Source organism: Ambystoma mexicanum, chromosome 1p, assembly GCF_040938575.1.
Source record: "Ambystoma mexicanum isolate Mex_15411 chromosome 1p, UKY_AmexF1_1, whole genome shotgun sequence".
NCBI classification, from domain to species: domain Eukaryota; kingdom Metazoa; phylum Chordata; class Amphibia; order Caudata; family Ambystomatidae; genus Ambystoma; species Ambystoma mexicanum.
In genome coordinates this window covers 184455424-184474991 of record NC_090921.1, presented here as the reverse complement: position 1 = coordinate 184474991, position 19568 = coordinate 184455424, and the positions used below count along the sequence as shown (strand labels likewise).

The following is a 19568-nucleotide window of genomic DNA, read 5'->3' as shown; positions in this document are numbered from 1 at the left end:
GATCTGCAAAGCATGTACATGTATGAAAGATAACTAATGCTTGAAAAGTATTGTTTAAGGCAAGTAACCTTTTCCTTACACCTTCTTACTGTGAAGTGAGTGAGGCAGGGATGAGATAAATCAATTGATTGCAGTGCTGTTGGAATTAATATAATCTGGCAGGTGTAAAACAATTGGTTTGCATGAGGCTAGTAATGTCAATGAATGAGTCTCCACTTAGGACAAAGAGTCAGTTATTTGATGAATGAGTGAGGCGCCAGTTAAGTGTATGAGGACATTGATGAGTAGTAGGTAGGAATCCATTGATGTTTGAGGCCAGTGATGTGAAATTAGTGAGACTTAAGGGATGTACATGAGGCTTGCAATTTGGGGAATGATGAGACCCCTTAGTGTTTTAGACAAGTGATATGGTGAATTAATGTAAATCTTATAAGATGTATTTTGCCTGCTCTTTGTTGACGCATATACTCTCCCAGTGGTGTTGAAGCTAGGGATGGGTAAATGGTTTAATACTGTGTTGTACTGTGTAATAGTAGTTGTCTTTGGTGGTTTGTTTTTATTAAATAACATGTCCTTATGTTGACTGGGGGGGTTAAGATTCTTAAAATGGAAAATAATTCTGATGACACAAGATAGACCTCCTGTTGGCATTATTGTAAGAGCTGTATATATGAATTTCAATAAAAAGCTGTATTTAAAAAATAAATAGTAGTGGCCTTTGGAATAAATTCAACATAGAAATTAGTAGCACTGTGGACTTACATGGGTCTAGGGTTGTGGTTTGATAATTAGTTCTTTTTAACATGTTCAGGGGAATTGATGCAGAAGGGAGGAGAATGTCTTGTTGGATGTGGTACAGCAACTTAGATGCACTCAGTACAAACCAGTTGCTGACATAACTCTCACTAACAACCCTTACTCCTCAGACGCAGAATATGCTGCTTTCTCTGAACACTGTGTGGCTCGCATTCCAACAGAGCATCATTGACAGTGATGTGATGCTGAATAAGTACAAAGAGAAGTTTAAGACTGGTCTGATTCACTCTGCAGAGGAGTTTAAGAAGAAGGCTCATGCTATAATGGAAGACTTTGCATCCAAGGGTAAGGCACCTTAATAATGACATGTATTTAATTGTTTTCTATCCGACAAACAGTTATGAGAGCACTTTTCAGTGGCAAGTCTCAGTAATGTTCTAGTCATATGACTCATTGTCCTGCAGTATTCAAAGAGATGTAAAGTCTTTAGGTGGGTGTGGATATCATGTTGAGGGTTCTGAATGTATTGTACCATAAGTTATCCATCATGGAATCTCTTTAATGTTCATGGACACTGACTAGCTCAGCCTATGGGCGAGATCTCGGAACACTCCTTAAAAAATCATATTCAAGCACAAACTCAAAAATCAAAAATACAACTCATGCCTATGTGGCTTTCGTTTCTGTTTGTGAAAACATGTGCAGTGCTCCATTCAAGCAGCTGTTTGCTGCTGTTAGACATATAATTGTCTGTGCATTTTAGAAAAATAGAAAATAAATACAGATAAGTAGATATAAACTGAGAAAACAGAGGTGTCACATTAAGACAACCAGACTGCTCAATACGTCTTGTGCGTATAGTGTTAGTTCATGTTTTTAATCCATGGAGAAATAATCTCTGTACACAGATGGTAGCCGCTCAAGTGTTTTTCTGTTAAAATATATCCTTGAAAAGGTGACATTTTGCTTTCACTCAATTCTTTTTTTGTTGAGGTATTGTATTCCATTTTTTTAATCTGCTGCGCCTGCCCTTTCTTGGCACAATGCAGTAACTTTCAACAAATGTGCCTCATGTAGTGGGAAGAAATTCAAACTAAACAACCATACTGCCTGTATTGTCTGTCTTTTACAATGAACACACCAATTTGCGAGAAAGTGATCTACAGACAGAAGGCTGAAGGGCACAGCGGGCATTTGTTTGAGAGCCACTCTGAACCCTATGCTTGTGTGCCGCAATTGCATAATATGCTGAGAAGATATTTGTTCCCCAGGGGTACTATCGCTGGCCAAGTCTGACACACTGGTCATTCAGGGCACTTGCGGCATCCCACTGCAGTCATTTCACATTAAGAACTTCAATATTGGATATTGTAATGGTAATGTGTTCAAGTCTAGATGCTGTTCCATTCTATGGCAAGGTCATTCTGGACTCGGAGAAACCTTCAAGGCAAGGTATTGCTGGCCTGTAAGTTCAATGCTGAGTAATTCAACATCATCTATCTTGATGTCGAGAGCTCTAGCTTCAGTGACTTGGAGACCTAGATGCCCTAAACACTGGCCCAGAAGAGCTTCAGATGCCTTCTCATTACACATCACAGCTATTGGAAGGTCCAGTGGCACCAATTGACAGGACCCCAAAGACCCCAAAAAGTCTAGAGAACACAATCGGAAATATGATCACAGAGAAAACACTTGCCAGGGCACCTGCACATTCAAGACAGCCTAGATCATAGGAAATCAACTACCCACCTCAAATTCATCCATGTACTACACAGCTCTCTCTAAACACTCAAACTTGAATTCTTCTACCTGAGGCGACCTGACAAGAAGGGTTAACACCAAAGTTTGGAGGCAAAGCCTAGAAGGAGTGAGTAACATCAGAGGAATAGAGTGTAGAGGGTGAAGAGAAGTGGACAGAGTTGGTGGAGGAGCATAGTAGACAGTACAGAGGATAAGGGAGAGGATAGCCTGAACATGACTGAACCAATAGTAAATTGACCTGGAAAAGTCTTAGGCAGACTCTGAAGGAGTACAATTAAGTCTTCCCATCAAGAATAAGACAGAGATTAGGCAGCAGAGGTTAATGTTCTATGTCTACTAACTTGGGGAAACCTTGGTTAAGGAGGAGGTACTTTTCAAAATGAGAGAGGAAGGGACGGCCGGCCCTAGGGCCCATTGAGGAAACAATAAGAACCTTTGAACCTTCTCTGATTAATTCCTGTGCCATTTTGTAAGGAAATGGGGAAAGTAGGGAGCTAGTGTGAGGCAGGGGGAGGCTTGTGGCCGGAGCCACAACACATATGCTAACAAGCCCTGGACGTGTGGTGGCCTGGTGCCCCGGACTGCTTGGGACCATACTCCCCTTGCTGCTTTGCATTCCGGATTGAGCGTGTATGTGGGAAAGGTTGAGCCTTTTATAAGCGCCTCCTGGGCCCCTGCTGCTTGCCGGTGATTTTGTTTCATTGCAGCCATGGGGCGGAGGAAAGCAGAGCGTTTGCTGGAAGGATAACGGAGGTGCAGTGTGCAGGACGAACGGAGCAGTTATGTAAACCCTCCTCGCTACCAGCGCTTTGTGTCGCGAGTGGGCAGCCTCGAGGAGGAAAGAGCTGCCTGGCTGAGTAATTCCTTCCTCTCTCTCCCGCCAGTACGCTTATTTGAGCAGGCCATTCTGAAGCGAGGTTAAGGTTGGAAACTATCAAAGCCTACAGCTTCTTGCCTGGGCGATGTCTCCCAATCCCCCAGGCCTCAGATAAGTGCATCATCTTAGTTTATGCGATATGTGAATGTGAACAGAGCATATTTTGTTGCATGTTACCTTTATTGACTTTCTGCATTTATGCTGATGCCGCCCTTCAAGATGGGGCTGTGCTTCATGTTTGTACCACCTGTATTGACTTTCTGCATTTATGCTGATGCCGCCCCTCAAGATGGGATTGTGCATCATGCATGTTCCACCTATATTGACTTTATGCATTGTATGCTGATGCCCCCTTTCAAGGTCAGGTGGTGCATCATGTCTATGCCATCCATATTGACTTTACTGATGCCGCCCCTCAAGATGGGATTGTGCATCATGCATGTTCCACCTATATTGACTTTATGCATTGTATGTGGATGCCGCCCTGCAAGATGGGGTTGTGCACCATGTCTGTGCCACTTATTTTAACGTTATGCATTGTATGCCAGTGCCACCCTCCTAATATGGGCCTGGCAAACTGTATGTCTTTGCTAGCACTTGTGTAACCAAGATGTCTCGCAAGTACCTATGTAACCAAGTAAGCCTTCTTAACAGCGCTACGATGCCCGAGGGCATTTGTGCACTTTACAAATGTAAATAAATAAATAAATATACATATTTTAAGCCAAGGGACTAATGGAGAACGCCTCATGAGAACACGTGTTTAGGGGCTGTGCTTTGCTTGTTTGTTGCTCCATGTTCGCTCTCATCGCTACAGCTCCTCTTAGCTGCTCAGTGGGGATGAATATGTTGTCTGTGACTACCTTTTAGGGTGTGCATGTCCTAAGGGATTACTACCATGTTTCTGCTTAAAGTGGATGTCTAACATTGCTGAAGTTGACATGTTCATGTCCATGCGGTTACCTAAGTGTGCTCTTGTTTGTCGCTTTGCATAAATGCTCTATATGTTACATAGTAGGAATTTAGGGAGGAGTTGCATTCCTAATTAAGAAGGAGTGTGCCGCAGTGTGCAGGAGATTTATCCCAGGTGCATAGTGCCGTAATTAAGGTGGGCACAGCGAGTGATAGGAAAGAAGGGACCCCACCTAGCTGGGTTTCTTTTGGTATTTTGTATTTTATGTCCCTTTCCTACAACCCGCATCCCCATCTAGTTACTCTAATACTCTATTCAGTTTCCCTATCCACAACTTCTCCCTTACCCTCTTCCCCCTGTTGTGTGCTTCAAGCTTACCTGTTATCTAGAACCAGGAACATGTGCAAACCAAGGTGGGGGGGTCAACTACCATTTGGCTTCTGTGGTCAGGAAGGAGTTGCGAGATACTCCAAGGGCGTGACATAATCACTAGGCCCAATTGGGAAGAATAATACCACCTAAGCCTAATCGATTCCCCTCCACCTTTAGTGTAGGTGCTAAAAGCACTGCAGGATATAAAGGCTGAGTTAATGCAGTCTCGACAGTAGACAAATAAATTAAAGATGTAAGTTAGTGTGCTGATTGCTCAAGGTACGCCTCTTCAAGGGATACCCGCAGCCTCCTTTTCAGGGTTGTCAGGGAGGTCCAACACATTAGTAGTGCAGCAGCAGCTAGGAGTACCCCTTGCACTACCGTAAAGGGTCTTAGGTGACTCGAATAGATTTTCAACCTTTTGACCCAATGTAAATTAAATTTCTTATGTAAGCCTATGGTGTTTGAAGCGCCCAAGCTAGAACAGCATTTGTGATTTTGTATCCGTCAGGGGATGCCGCAGCATGGGCCATTCCTTTGGTACAAAAGGATGATCCACTCCTTTACGACTCAGGGAGGTTTTCGGCTGAGTTTGCATGGTTGTTTCATCATCTCAACCAGTCCCTAGTCCAGGATAAGAAACGGCTTGCTTTTCAACAGGGAACCAAGGATTTGGTTACTTATGTTACACAATTTAATCGGCTGGTGGTGGAGACAGAATGGCCAGAACCAAAACTAGCAGTGCTGTTTTACCAGCACCTCCGTGATGAGTTAAAAGAAGCAATTGTGCACGTGGAACCACAGCCTGACTCCTGTAGTGCCTTTTTGATTTTTAGGTTCTATCATCATCAGAATGAACGGAAGGGGGAAAAAGGAGGGTAGAGGGAATTCCTTTAACTCCGTTAGACAGGAATAGGGAGACAGTGTACGTCAAGCAGCTGAAGGGCAACCTATGCAGATTGGGAGTATTAAGGCACCCCTGTCCTCCGAAGAGAAGGACCAACAATTTGTGTTTATACTGTTGGAAAGCAAGATATTATAGAAGAAATATATCCCAATATTCCGGTACGGAATATGGAAAAGAAAAAAGCTGGGTGCGGGAAACGTCATTCCTCATACCTTCCCACCTAAAATGTCATCGAATTAGCTCCAAAGTTTTCCGATAACCAGGATGTCCAGCTAATTTAGTATCATGACATTCCTTTAAGGCCTCTTCCCTGATGTCTGCACTGGGTAGGTAGAGTCGAGAATCCACGTTCAGCAAGCCATCCTGAATACTTCTGGCAGGATCCCGCCAAACCCACTCTTGCATTTGATCTAAGTTCATTTGTTGTTTTATCAAACGTCCAAAATCCAACTTCCCAGTGGATTCTACCACTGCAAAATGCTTTTCCGCCAATACGGGTGCCGAATGATCTTCAACCTCCTTCACACTTCCAGTAAATTGCTGTGAGAGTGCATCAGCCTTACCAATCTGTCTTCCAGGCTTTAATGTAATAACAAAGTCAAATTCTGAGAAAAACAGAGACCAACTGAGTTGACGGGGCATCAAGATTTTGAAGGATTTCAAGAAGAGTGAATTCCTGTGATCAGTAAGAACGGTTACTGTATGCCGTGCCCCTAAAAGGTAATGTCTCCATTCTTGAAAGGCCTTTTTTATAGCCAATAGTTTGCTATCTGTGATAGTGTAATTCATCTCAGCGACTGCAATTTTTTTTTTTAGAGAAGTACACTACGGGATGTAGCTGGCCTGTTTGCCAATGCCTTTGAGATAGAACTGCTCCCACTGCGACGTTTGAAGCATCCGCTTCTAAGTAAAACAGTTGAGTAGGATCAGGATGCATTAGGATCAGACCGGCGGTAACATTTCTTTTCAAATCTTGAAATGCCAATTCTGCCTGCTTCTACCATTTAAATTTTACTCCCTTTAGAAGCAATCTTGTAATTGGTGACACTTTCAAAGAAAAATCCTTGATGAATCGTCGATAAAAATTAGCAAATCCTAAAAATCTCTGTTCTTCTTTTACACAAGTTGGAGATGGCCATTCTGCCACCGCCTGAACTTTAGGAGCATCCATTTCTAAACCTTGAGGGGAAATCACAAATCCCAGAAATTCCACCACCTTGGTATGAAATTGAGATTTGTCTAATTTCACAAAAAGGTTATTATCTCGCATCTTCTTCAATACTTTCTTTACGTGTTCTTGATGCACCATTTCATCTTGGGAATAAATTAAAATGTCGTCGATATAAACTATCACAACACATCCAAGAACTCTCTGAGGACTTTGTTAGTGAAAAATTGAAACGCTGCAGGAGCGTTTCACAAACCAAAGGGCATGACCAGATATTCGAAAAGACCAAATTTAGTTTTAAAAGTAGTCTTTCACTCATCACCCTCCCGTACCATAATAAGATGATAGGCACCCTGCAGATCCAACTTGGTGAAAATAGTGGAACCTTGAATCTTTTGGTTAAGGGCTCTATAGTCTATACAAGTTCTGAATGTATTATCCTTCTTAGGGACGAAAAAGAGTGGCGAGGCTGCCGGAGACTGAGAAGACCTAATAAACCCCTTAGCTAGATTTTCCTCAAGATATGCCTTCAAATGCTTGTTCTCCTTTTCAGTAAGAGCATAAATCTGACTACAAGAAATGGGTGCACCCACCTCCAAATCGATCTTGCATTCTTACTTACTCACGATGAGGTGGTAACTCCCCCGAATCACCCTCATCAAAGACACTCCAAAACTCCTCGTAACAACTAGGCAATTGCTCTACCGCAGCTCCTATACTTGCCTCCCTAGAACCTCCTTTGGCCAACCATAATGCTTCACTTTCTTCTTCCTCAACAGTCGTCACCAAGTCCCCATTTACCTTGCTTCCTCTTTCAAAACAGTGAACGGAACAAAAATTACAAAAGAAGCTAACCGTTCTCCTATCCCAATCCACCAACGGATTATGCATGGTTAGCCAAGGCACCCCCAAAATCAACATTAGTAAAGGTGCATCAATCAATTCAAAAGCCAATTCCTCTTCATGCCCATCTTCTGTTTCCAGCCAAAAAGGAATGATTTCATGAGTTATTGATCCTGAAGAGAGCAGAGTCCCATCAACTGCCCTGACCTGTTCCGGGCTAGACTTAACACACAGGGGAATTTCCAAAGTCTTGGCCAAACCCCAATCCATAAAGTTTCCGGTGACCCCTGAAACTAACATGGCAGGCCCCTTTCCAATTAATTTTCCTGTTACAAATAAGCATACATTTACAGAGATGTGAGGAACCGCTGTCTGCACCGAATTCTCAACCAGTTGAGAGGAGGAAGTTGGCATAGAAGTCTTACGAGAAATTGTTGAACAGTCCTTAAGTAAATGCCCGCCCTGCCACAATACATACACAAACCTTCCCTCACTCTCTTTTCTCTTTCCTCCTTAGTCAAAGGCTCTCTTGGTTTGGAGCTTACTCCCCTGGCTCCTACCAAAGGCCTCATTTCCCTATTCCTCACACCTGACCTGGGTCTCTCAACTCTGAAATTTGACTTTAATTCAGGGAAGGTTCTCCTCTATGTTCACCCAACCTGAAAGCCAACTACATGACCAATGAAATTAAGTCTTCACAAGACGAGGGTCTATCTACTATTGTAGACAAGGGATCCTTAAATTCTTCTCGCAACCCTCTGTAAAACACTGTTGCCCTCTTCTCTTCACGCCAGTTGGACTCCAGCACAAGAGACTTAAACTAGATGATGTAAGTGACTAAATCCTTATTCCCTTGCCGTAACTCCAGCAACTCAGAGTCTACCTCATGGGACACTAACAGCCTGTCAAACATTTTCCTAAATTCCGCCATAAACCCTTCAAAATTCTCCAGAATAGGATTCTACTGGCTAACCAGTAAAACAGACCAGGCCGCAGCATCCCTGGACAAGTAAGACATAATAAAAGCTACCTTGGATGCTCCAGTGATGAACACCTCAGGGCAACAATGAAAGTGTAATTGACACTGGGTCACAAAAACTGCAAATCTTTTTGAATCTCCCCCAAAGCGCTCAGGGGCCGCAAGCAGAATAGGCAAATGACACTCCCTACCCCTCACCACACTCTCACTCTTGTACCTAAACCCCTTCACCTCTTCCAATGTTAAATTCGGGGGTTCTAAACCCTCTGCCATGTCATCAGGCAACAGCGTTCCTTGCACTTGTAAATTACTAACCCTTTCTATCAAACTCTCCACCTTCCTATTCAAAAATTAATTCTCATTTCTTACTGCCTTCAACTCTTGCCTAATCTCTGACAACACCTCCCCAATGAGCCAAGTGAGAAACCTATGGGGTCCATTTCAGCTCGGACGGAAGATCATCTTGGGCCTTTCATACTATCCAAGTCATGTCTTAGCCTTCTGTAGGATCTGCTGAACCCCACAGTCCCTCACCCGCTGCTCAGAGCCTCACTTTTAGTTTACAGTGGTGACCAGGTCAGCCAGAGGGAGAAAGGGGAAATGGGACAAAATAAAAAATTACACAGGAGCTATTCTGCCGCTGGTTGCACCCTGCATAAAGATTAAAAAGGGTTAACATACAAGTATGTGAGTTCCCTGGTTTCTTACTTAGAACTTTCCTGTTTCCACACGCTCTCTACTAACAACATTCCTTGGCTCCTCAAGAGTATAAGTCTTAATAGTGAACTGAACTTTTTACATCATATTTGTTTCAGAGCAATTGTATTCTGTATGCAGCTTCATCAAAATACCCATTAGTTACTTATCTGTCACTTGTTTCTTAATGCAGTTTTACCTTCATGAGGCTGAAAACAAGCCCAGCAAATTTCGAGGAAATTGATGCCTTTAACGGACTTGTGCTACTACTGCCTAAGGTGCTCACCTCTAACTACGTTTACCAGACAGCACAGCAACAAGACAGCTGACTTTCCAAATGCAAATGCGCATCTTTCGGGAAGGTCCAAAATGGGGTAGGCCTAAGGGGAACTATTAAAAACAGGACTGACTTGACTAAGAATAACGATGAAAGGCAGTTTAGAATGGTCAGCCTTACAAAAGCTGCCTTCAACATTCTAACTTAGATTGCTTCTGAGTGCTGTCACCATCTTGATCTATATTAGAGCCCAATCCTCCATTTTGTGGAAAACAACTCTGCAGATCTCTGGAAACATACATTAAGGAAAGCAGGCATCTGTTTAACAAGGCACATAAGGCTAAAACCCACCAATTTATGTGTTCCACAGACTCTCTGCCCCTAAAGTCCCTGACAGTTCTCTGCCCTCTAATGTCCCTGATAGGCTTGGTAGGTGAGGGAACGACAACTCCGAGCCTGATGGAAAGTTGAGTTCCCGAGTTCAGTGACTAATACCATACAAATTAAGATACCCCATTTATATTTGTTGTTAACATTGTTTCTGCTAATGCAAAAGAGACAGTTTCAGCTATGGTAGATTTTGGGTTCACAGGCAACTTCTTTGATATATAGTTGGCAGCCAAGCTGGGAGTACCCACCAGGTTGAAAAGGGAAATAGAACCAGTACAGGCAGTCGATGGGTCATGTTTATGTCGGGTCCAATCACTTCACAGACACAAGACGTTAAGATGGTTTGTGATTCAGGGCATGAGGAAACGATAACATTTGATTTAATTTGAATTGCAGCACCTCAGTTTGGGGTAATCCTGGGAATGCCCTGGTTGGTTACACACAATCCAAGTATTGACAGAGAGGGGCATACTTTAACCTTTGATTCTAAGCACTGTGGTCCTCATCTATCCAACTCAGGGGGTCCTACGAATTTTCTGATTGATGGGGCGCACTTACTGGGTAATATTGTGGCGGTGGCTACTGTCCTTCCGTAGCAGTATCAAGAGTTTGCAAGTCTATTTGACAAGGGTAAGGCAGCTCCGCTACCCCGACATATAGTGTATGACTATGTGATTGACCTAGAGGCCGATGCCAAACTTCCTTGTAGTCGGATTTACGCCCTCAGAAAAGGAAACTGAACATCTGAGGCAGTACCTTGTGAAATGTTGGCATGCAGGTTTATTCATCATTCCAAATCACCTATCTCCTCTCCCTTATTTTGTGTTCCTAAGAAAGAGGGTACTTTGAGAACTTGTATTGACTATCAGGCATTAAATAAGGTGGCCGTCAAAAACAGGTTTCCGCTTCCATTGATACAAAACTTGATTTGAGAGGTGTTTATCACTTTATTCAGTTAAAGGAAGGGAATGAGTGGAAGACTAGTTTCTGTACTAAATTTGGTCTTTTTGAGTATTTGGTGATGCCTTGTGGGCTGTGCAACGCCCCAGCTACGTTTCAACATTTAATGTAGGAGGTGTTGCCGGGGTACCTGGACCTTTTCATAATTGTATGCATTGATGACATTTCTGAATCAGTTGAACAACATGTTCAGCATGTGAAGGTAGTCTTAAGGTGCTTGTAGAAGTATCATTTTTTTGCACAGTTGGAAAAGTGTAAGTTCCGTACCACGCAAGTGGAAATTCTGGGATTCATATTAACTCCTTCTGGTGTAACCATGGACGACAATAAGGTACAAGCAGTTACCAAGTGGCCTTCCCTCAGTGTGTGAAGGATATTCAGTTTTTTTCGGGCTTTGCTAATTTTTACTGTAGATTCATCAACAATTTATCACACCCATAACCCACAAATGAGAAAGGCAAGCAAATTTAATTGGGATGAGGAGGCGAAGGGGGCTTTTAGGAAGGCCTTTTCAGGTAGAGACTGACACCTCTAACATGGTCATTGGGGCAATTTTATCACAGCCAGATGATGAAGTATAATGCATCCAGTGAATTAGAGCCGCTTTTCAGGAGTGGCGACACTATTTGATGAGGCACGACCTTCAGTAGTAGTAATTACAGATCATAAAAATGTACAGTATTTGAGATTGGCCAGATCTGAGTCCCCGACAATTACAGTGGTCACAATTCTTTGAAGAATTTGACTTTGTGGTGACATATTACCCAGGGAGAAGGAAGAGAAGGCTGACACTTTGACTGGGCAGGAGAACACAGGGACTTGCGTTCTAGAGGATCGAAGTATAATACCAGTAGGGAAGACTGTTGGGGTAGGGACTAAGGATCTGCTCAAAGAGGTGCTAAGGAGTTTCCCTAAGAAGGAGTGGCAAGGCTGGGTGAGGAAGAATGCATTGCGTATGATTCGGGAGGAGTTTCCCTATCAGGGAGGAACGTTGTTTCTTCCCTCTGATTTCTTACGCAGGAAGGCTCTGTTTTGGTGCTACAAGAGATCTGAGAGTTCCAATTGAATGCTTTTATTATCAATATTAATTTCTTCCTTTTGTACTAATACAGCACCAAGCTATTCACAAAACTCCTGTTGGTGGTGGCCTTCACGGACTGCCATTTTATCCATACCTGGATGACAAACTCTTCAGAGTTTCATCTCTGTCTCAGGAGTGCCAGAGTGCAAAAGACTTGCAAAAGTACTCATAAATTGGGATTTTCCATAAATACTTTGAAGTCCTCTCCAATCTCAATGCATTCAATGAGATCTATGTGATCACTGCGCTGCCCGTAACTGCGACATCCGAAAAATACTGATGCCAGTTACGGCGCAGCGCAGTGATCATATCAATCACTTTGCCCGCTTCACCCAGCCTGCATTACCCATCCAAACCCCCCACTCCACTCACCTTTAGGGCGGCACACTTCTGCGTGTGCCGCCCGCACTCGGCGTTCTCTGGGGTGTCCGCTCCTTCCACTGAGGTGGGTCGGAGCGGTGCTTTTCTTTTTTTCTTTTTTTTCTTACATGTCCCCCGCTTTCCGAAATGGTAAGCAGGGGACACCCCTGTAACCCCTGACCCCTGTTACTGCGCCCAAGTAGAGCTGGGGACACCCCTGCAAACCCCGCTCTGCTTGGGTGCAGTAAATGTCGCCCTCATTTTGTGCACCTCCAAAGTTGCAGTGACTGCTGGGGCGCACAAATGAGGGCGACATTTTGGTACAAGACCCATTCAATGTATAGTTGGCATTCTGGATGCACCCGTAAGAAAAGACTTTCTATTGCAGTTCTTGTGCTACAATTTCGCTCCTTAAGTTTCAGATGCCGAAGGACAAATGAGCATGGTGGTTCCAAAGATTGCTTGGTCGCATAACCTCTTGCATTTATCGGGTTCTATTTAAACAACGTAAGTTAAAGACTCACACGTGGAATCCCTTACAGGAGTTGAGTCGGCTTTCAGAACCCCAGTTCAAGTTGACCTCCATTCCCATCCATGTCCGAGAATCCTTGATTTGATGGACAAAACAAGGTAACATCCTGAGGTGTCTTTCCTTTTGTGCTTCTATTCCACTGGTCTCGATAACGATCGACTCATGGAAATATGATTGGAGAGTATATTGATGATAGCTCCAGGCTCATGGACTATCGAGTTTTCAGGTAAAAATTGCCCACATTTGTGCCATGTAACTCTGAGCTTTCTTCTTCCTTCTTTACTTCCCTGAATGGTAGGAAGTCATTACTTCCTACCATTCAGGGAAAGGTGGTGAACATTTTGTACAGAAATTCTCTGTAACAGTTTATATAAACAAGCAGATAGGAGCTCGTTCTCATCCTCTTTGCCTCCTAACATGGTTTATTTGGCAGTGAGCCATCCAGAGCCATCTCTTCCTGATTCCGTCCCTCTTGGAAGGAAAGCAGAAAGTGATGGCAGACTTGCTTATCAGAGTATTCTATGTTCCTCATGAGTAGGAGTTGAACCTGTCTGTAGCAAGGAAGATTTTCTTCAGATATGGCCGTCCACGAGTGGACCTGTTTGTTAACCCGAAGAATGTTCTATGATCCCTATATGCATTCCGGATAGCAATAGGGGAAAAGTTTCTAGGGAGTGCTCATAACATTGACTTATCCATCAAGAGTCTGTGTGCCTTTCTGCCTTCTCCTTTCCTTTTTGGGCGTGTCCCATTTGGTTCCCGCACCTTCAGGTCATGACGGTCTTGGTCCCAGTTGCTCTTAATCAGACAGTAGATCTACTGCTTCGAGAGAAGGGCTACATTCTTCACCCATCCCTTCTATTGCTAAACTAGAAGGCCTTGTTCCTGAAAAGCTAGTAATCTCTCACTTGAATATTTCAAATGAGAATATCGAGATCATTTCTGCGGCTAGGAAAACTCCATGAAAACGCAGTATAAATGCAAGTGGTTAAGGTTCTGTCACTGTGCTTTAGAGAAGGGAATCAATCCTCTTAAGGCTTTGGCAGATGATGTAATGTATTTCACCTCATGTTTGATAGCTGTGGTAATATGAGACGACATGTGCATACATTACTTGACAGATACATTACTAGGCTGGGGCAAACCATTCTGACCTTTCTAAGAGGCAACATTCTATGGCCTCTTACATTTACATCCTCCCTTTGCGGAACCAGCCCCAACCTTGCTCTAGCCTCCTGAGTCCATAAGCCTTTTATACCTATGGCTTCCTTCAATCTGGACATTCTGACCTGGAAGACAGCCTTCTTAGTGGCTATTACTTCAGCATGCTTTTATTTCAGAAATCGTCAAACAGCAATTTCGACTATACTGTTGGTCTTTTACAAACATTGTGCATTGGGCAATCCTGTAGGAGAGATGCATTCTTCAGCAAGGAGATGATTCACAACATATTTGCTTGAAGCCTGTACCCTATATGTTGCTTAATCCTCTACCCAGTGTTTGTTTTTAGTCTAGCCCATTCAGATGGGAAGGGGGTGGAGCAAAACAACTGAGAAATAAAGAATTACCTTCTCAGTGATTGAGGTTCTGTTAGTCTTTGCCCTCCCTTTATCACAACATCTACCCAACCATCCCCAGTAGCATATACTATGCCATTGCGGAATATGGGGGAGGAGCTTGTGTGAAACTGAGAGTGGTGGTTGGTTGACGCACAGGTAGAGGGGCAGGCCTAGTTTGTGTGGATTGGTAAAAGCACACCCGGCCTTCTCTGCAAATGAAACTTCATAATGTTGCAGCAACTTTTTTTGGACTGCTTTTCTAGACCTGCCTGAGGATGCAGGATGTCCCACTAAGCTGCGAAGAAGGTAGTGCAAGGACTAAGAGAACTTGAAAGGTACATTCTGATATAGTGACTCTATTAGGCTTATGACGGAGCATTTGAGGTTTCACTTTTCCAACACCTGCAAAGCTATACCTTACATATAGTTACATACGTATAAGGCACATGCTGGCTCACTTACTTAATAGGCACATGCTGGCATTAATAGGATGTTTGAAATTGTTTTTGGCATACATTATAACAATGCCTGTAAATGTGTGGGCATAGCTCGGAGATTCTGACTATGCTAGGCTTATGATGGCATTGCTATTGCATTTGAGGGTGAACTTGTATGTTGGCAACACCTAGACATGTGAGGCTATAGCTTCTTCAGAATGTGATATTTTAGAAATTAATATACTTTTTAATTTTCCCACTGCTGAGGCTGGGAAGGCAGGGAACTTTAAAAGTAAGTAAATAACTTGTTCCTATATTTTAGCGATATCCTACTATGGTGGGTCGGAAGAAGGAGTCACACGTTGGGGGCATTCGAGATTAGCTTTATTGAAATTATAAGAATAAAGCCTGATTTAGGCTATTGCTAGATGGAATGCCATTCCTATCTAAAGGAACTAACTGTGCTTGTCAGATGCCAGGAAGTTCAAAGTAAAAATGTCCTCTGTCCAAACTAACTCTACCTGACTATACCACTATACCTAACTAAATTAAATAGGCCAAAAGAATTCCTTTTCTTCCCCTGGTCTTTTCTTGTCGTCTGATAGTCTCTCTATGCACAGGTTTCTCTGGTACAAATATTTCTTTATGCAATCTTCTTTGATAGCCCCTGTTATCAATCTCTGTAGTTCTTCAAAAATACTCTTAGGTTTCTTGCTTTCTGTGGTCCTATACTTGGAATGTCTTTCCTTCTGATGGTTCATCACACTCTTGTCATCACCTATAGACGCTCTCCAGTCTGTTGCTTTAGACTTTCCTAACTTGGGTTCATCTTGAAACCCATTTAGGCTTTCTTTATTTAAATTTGTTTTATTTGTTTTGGTTTATTTTAAACCTTTACAAAGTTACAGAAGAGAAAAATTCTACATATCAATTTTACATTTACATTCAAAGATCGTGAAAGAAAAAAAATGAAAACACTTAATTACTTTTACATAACAATTATACGTCTACATTCGACAGTCATAAAAAAGATCATACATATCCTTTAAAACGCCAAATATCTGTGTATCCAATGCTTAACAAACAGTGATTCGTCCTCTGTGTTCCCGTCAAGCAAAGTATTTACCCCTTCTTCTAACATTAACAATTGTTTTAATTCAAAACATAGATATTTTTCAAAAAGGCAATTACACGGCAATTACACTAATGTTTAAAACAGTTAAGTTCCCATGCAGCATTTGATGCCATAATTGTTCTCTATTAACCGAGGAGATTGAGTTAACAAATTGTTCAAAGCATAACATTCTTTGAACGGAGAGAGCAGGACAGATCAGTAAAATATGTACAAGTGTTTCGTCCATACCCTGTATTTTACAAAATCTACACCATTTCAGTGTTTCGCAAGACTATTCCGAACATTAAATATTTGATTGGTCTTCAGCACATTCATCCTGAAGCAAATGTAATCGTTATATATTTATCTACTCGGATACTTCATCAGATAACCTTCCAGTAATGCAAAACATTTCCAAAAAGAATTAACCTGACAGTAGATTTTGGATTATAATATAGTAGTCTTATTTGATTGCCAATCATTACCTTTCAGGATCTTTTTTATTTTAACAGGATTACTGAATAATATTTCCACAGTCATCCCCAATTGTTGCAATAGGTCCTCAACCTCAATTTTCAATTTACTCATAAAAAACATCTGATGTTACAGCACAAGCAGTAGCATATAGGTCCAACTCTCTGTTCATTATGCATTTCCTCCATAGTAGTGCGCTTTTCCAGATAACCAGAGATTTCAACGATTCAAGGTCAAATTCATATCTGATCATTTCTATTGGAACACATTTCGGGATAAAGTACAGAATCCCTCTCCATACCATACCCTCCACCAGTTTTAGGTAGTCCATAAATTCAAATGCAAAAAATTCCAAGCCATATAATAACCTTGGCAAAGCTTTCATTATGTAGAATTATGTCAGCGGCATCATAGAAAACTCGCCATATTTTTTTTCGATGCGCGTTTGCTGCAGTGCTGTTTCCGCCTTTAGCTTCAGTTTATTTTTAATCAGGGTTATCGACCCTGTTCCAGAAGAATAATATCCTAGCTATTTTATAGCACTCTGACATTTAATGTTTACCTTCACAGTGCCATGTGTAGGAGATTTGACACCTATTAGCTTTTCCCCAAGCGTAGAATAATAGTTTTCATAAGATTTATTTTTAGATGTAAATCACTAACAAATTTCACAATATTGTTAATCAAGCGTTGTAGGCATTTAGGCTTTCCTTGTGAAGGATTCTTTCTCTTAGGCTGTCTACTATTTTGCCTTGTTCACTTGCCAGGTTGATTTCCTCTCTTGTTCTATGTTTCTAATTTGGACTTTCTCCAATCCTCAACTATGAAGATATGGGGTATTTTTCCTTCCTCCAAGCATTTTTGTTTTAAGTCTCTGTTGTCTCCCCACTTGTGTTGGTTAAATCTCTCTTTTATATGATTTTCACATCTCTTGTTAACTGGTTTCTTTAATGCTTTCTCGTCCTCTGGACAGGATGTGTTTCTCTTTTCCTATGATACCCATCTTCTCTGACTGGGTTATTTGTGTCTGACTTCCTCAGGTTCTTATAGTTGCAATTACACCTTACGATTGGGTCAAGCTTCTCCATACTCATTATGGTCCCCGGAGGCCTCCTGCTTATTGCAGTTTCCCCTGTTACCTCTCGTTAAGCAGGGGCAGTTTGCAGGGCTCCGCTCTTTCTCGGGTAAGGTTTCACACTCTTCTCACTCTTCGTTTTCCCGTTATCTATTCTTTGTTAGGTTAGTAATTTAATTTAATATTTAATGTGATTTAGTTTACAAAAATAAACTTTGCACATATTGTACAAATATAAAACATAACATAAAACAATATCATAATATCAATAACATCCTAACTTTCAAATCACAATAATAAAGATAAAAACAATTAAACCATTGTTTTACATAGAATCAAAATGAAATACATTCAAATTAAAACTACTCTCCCCATTGTCTCTTTAACATAAAGGCCAGTAATATCTTTTATAGTTCAAATAGTTAATATGTGCATAGATCTCAGGAAGTCTCAGGGTATAATTGAGAATAAAGGTTATATCGATGTTTATTCTCCCCACCCCGGCCCCTCATCCATTTAGCGTGGGAGATAGTGTCACTACCTTTCATGGTTGTCAGAGCATTGGCCCCAGTCGGGCTTCCATAATTAAGAGTAGGCCTTTCCTGCCAACCGATCCTCATTCATATTCTAAGTAACGGTCCCACCCTTTCGGAATTCTCAACCTTTCACCCTACAAGAGACTGATAGTGCCAGTCCCTCAGATCTTGTGGTGAACAACACTACCAAATAACGGAGACGCCATTTCGGGATCCTCAACCTCTCACCCCGCAAGAGACCGAATGGGCCAGACCCTTGGATCTTGTGGCGAATAACACTATCAAGTGACAGAGACGCCACCCCGAAACCCTCAGCCTATTGCCCCACAAGAGACCGAAAGGGCTTGACCCTTGGATCTTGTGGTGAACAACACTACCCGGAAGCAATTATAATTAACAAACCAATAACTAATAAATAACGGAGACGCCATATCGGGATCCCCAACCTCTCACCCCGCAAGAGACCGAAGAGGCCAGACCCTTGGATCTTGTGGCGAATAACAATATCAAGTGACAGAGACGCCATCCCGAGACCCTCAGCCTATCATCCCACAAGAGACCGAAAGGGCTCGGCCCTTGGATCTTGTGGTGTTCAACACTACCCGGAAGCAATTATAACTAACAAGAGCTCACAAGAATACTCCCATTAAGACTGCAACCGACAGCTTTAATTACCCCCACTGGAGACCGAATTGGCGTGTCCCTTGACTCCAGTGGATACTAGCTTTACGCCAACCAGCTCACCCACAAGAGACAGGAAGAGCTTGATCCGTGATTCCCGTGGGTGGCTTTATTACCAACGAAGCCCATCCTCCCCTGGAAACTGCAAGTACTGCTGAGAGACTAATAGGCTATTTTCTCGGGTTAGCCAAAAGGAGACCGAAAGGACCAGTCCCTTGGATCCTCTACCCACTAGCATCATTAACGGAGACAAAACCTCTCTGGAAGTACTCCTAACCTGGGAGACCGGAAAGGCAAACTCCTTGCATCCCAACTGTACAACCCTGACCTAAAGGACATCCTTCAAACTTTTCACTTACAGGAGACCGAAAGGATTATTCCTTGGATCCTGCAACTTGTCCCTCTAACCTCAAATTAACAGTTCACAGGCATCCCGCGTAGAAAACCGTATCACCCACCCAGAACCTGACAGTAAATTCTCTACGTCCTACTACCAACTCTGCTACGCCCCACACAGAGCTTCGCTCCTCTGGCGGGTGACTCACTTAAAGAAGAAATGACGTCAACTAGACCTAAACAACAACCAACCGTGCGGCCAAAAACAAGACTAAGAACCAAAATAGGCACAGCAGCCTTGTCTGACCTCAATGTATCACAGCTGACGTTAGAACAATCACTTTCGAGAGCTCAGACAGCAAAACTCACACGAAACCATCAGATACAAAACGCCCCTCACGACACTGAACACCACCTTATTGAAGATGTCCTGTTCGAAGCAGAAACTGCTACAACAACCCAAATAAACGCCCACCCAAGTCCT

The 19568-nt window shown here is 42.5% G+C and overlaps 1 protein-coding gene and 1 long non-coding RNA gene across 2 annotated transcripts in view; one reads left to right on the top strand and one right to left on the bottom strand.

The window, feature by feature from the left end:
* The window catches only part of DNAH2 (dynein axonemal heavy chain 2), a 3498763-nt gene that overhangs the window by 1003104 nt on the left and 2476091 nt on the right, over positions 1 to 19568 (top strand). The window contains exon 23 of the mRNA XM_069646273.1: positions 927 to 1101. Coding sequence (XP_069502374.1) covers positions 927 to 1101 — 175 coding nt within the window. The remainder of the gene's footprint in view (positions 1 to 926; positions 1102 to 19568) is intronic.
* LOC138567786 (uncharacterized) overlaps positions 1 to 19568 on the bottom strand; it is a 401922-nt gene that overhangs the window by 182044 nt on the left and 200310 nt on the right. The window lies entirely within an intron of this gene.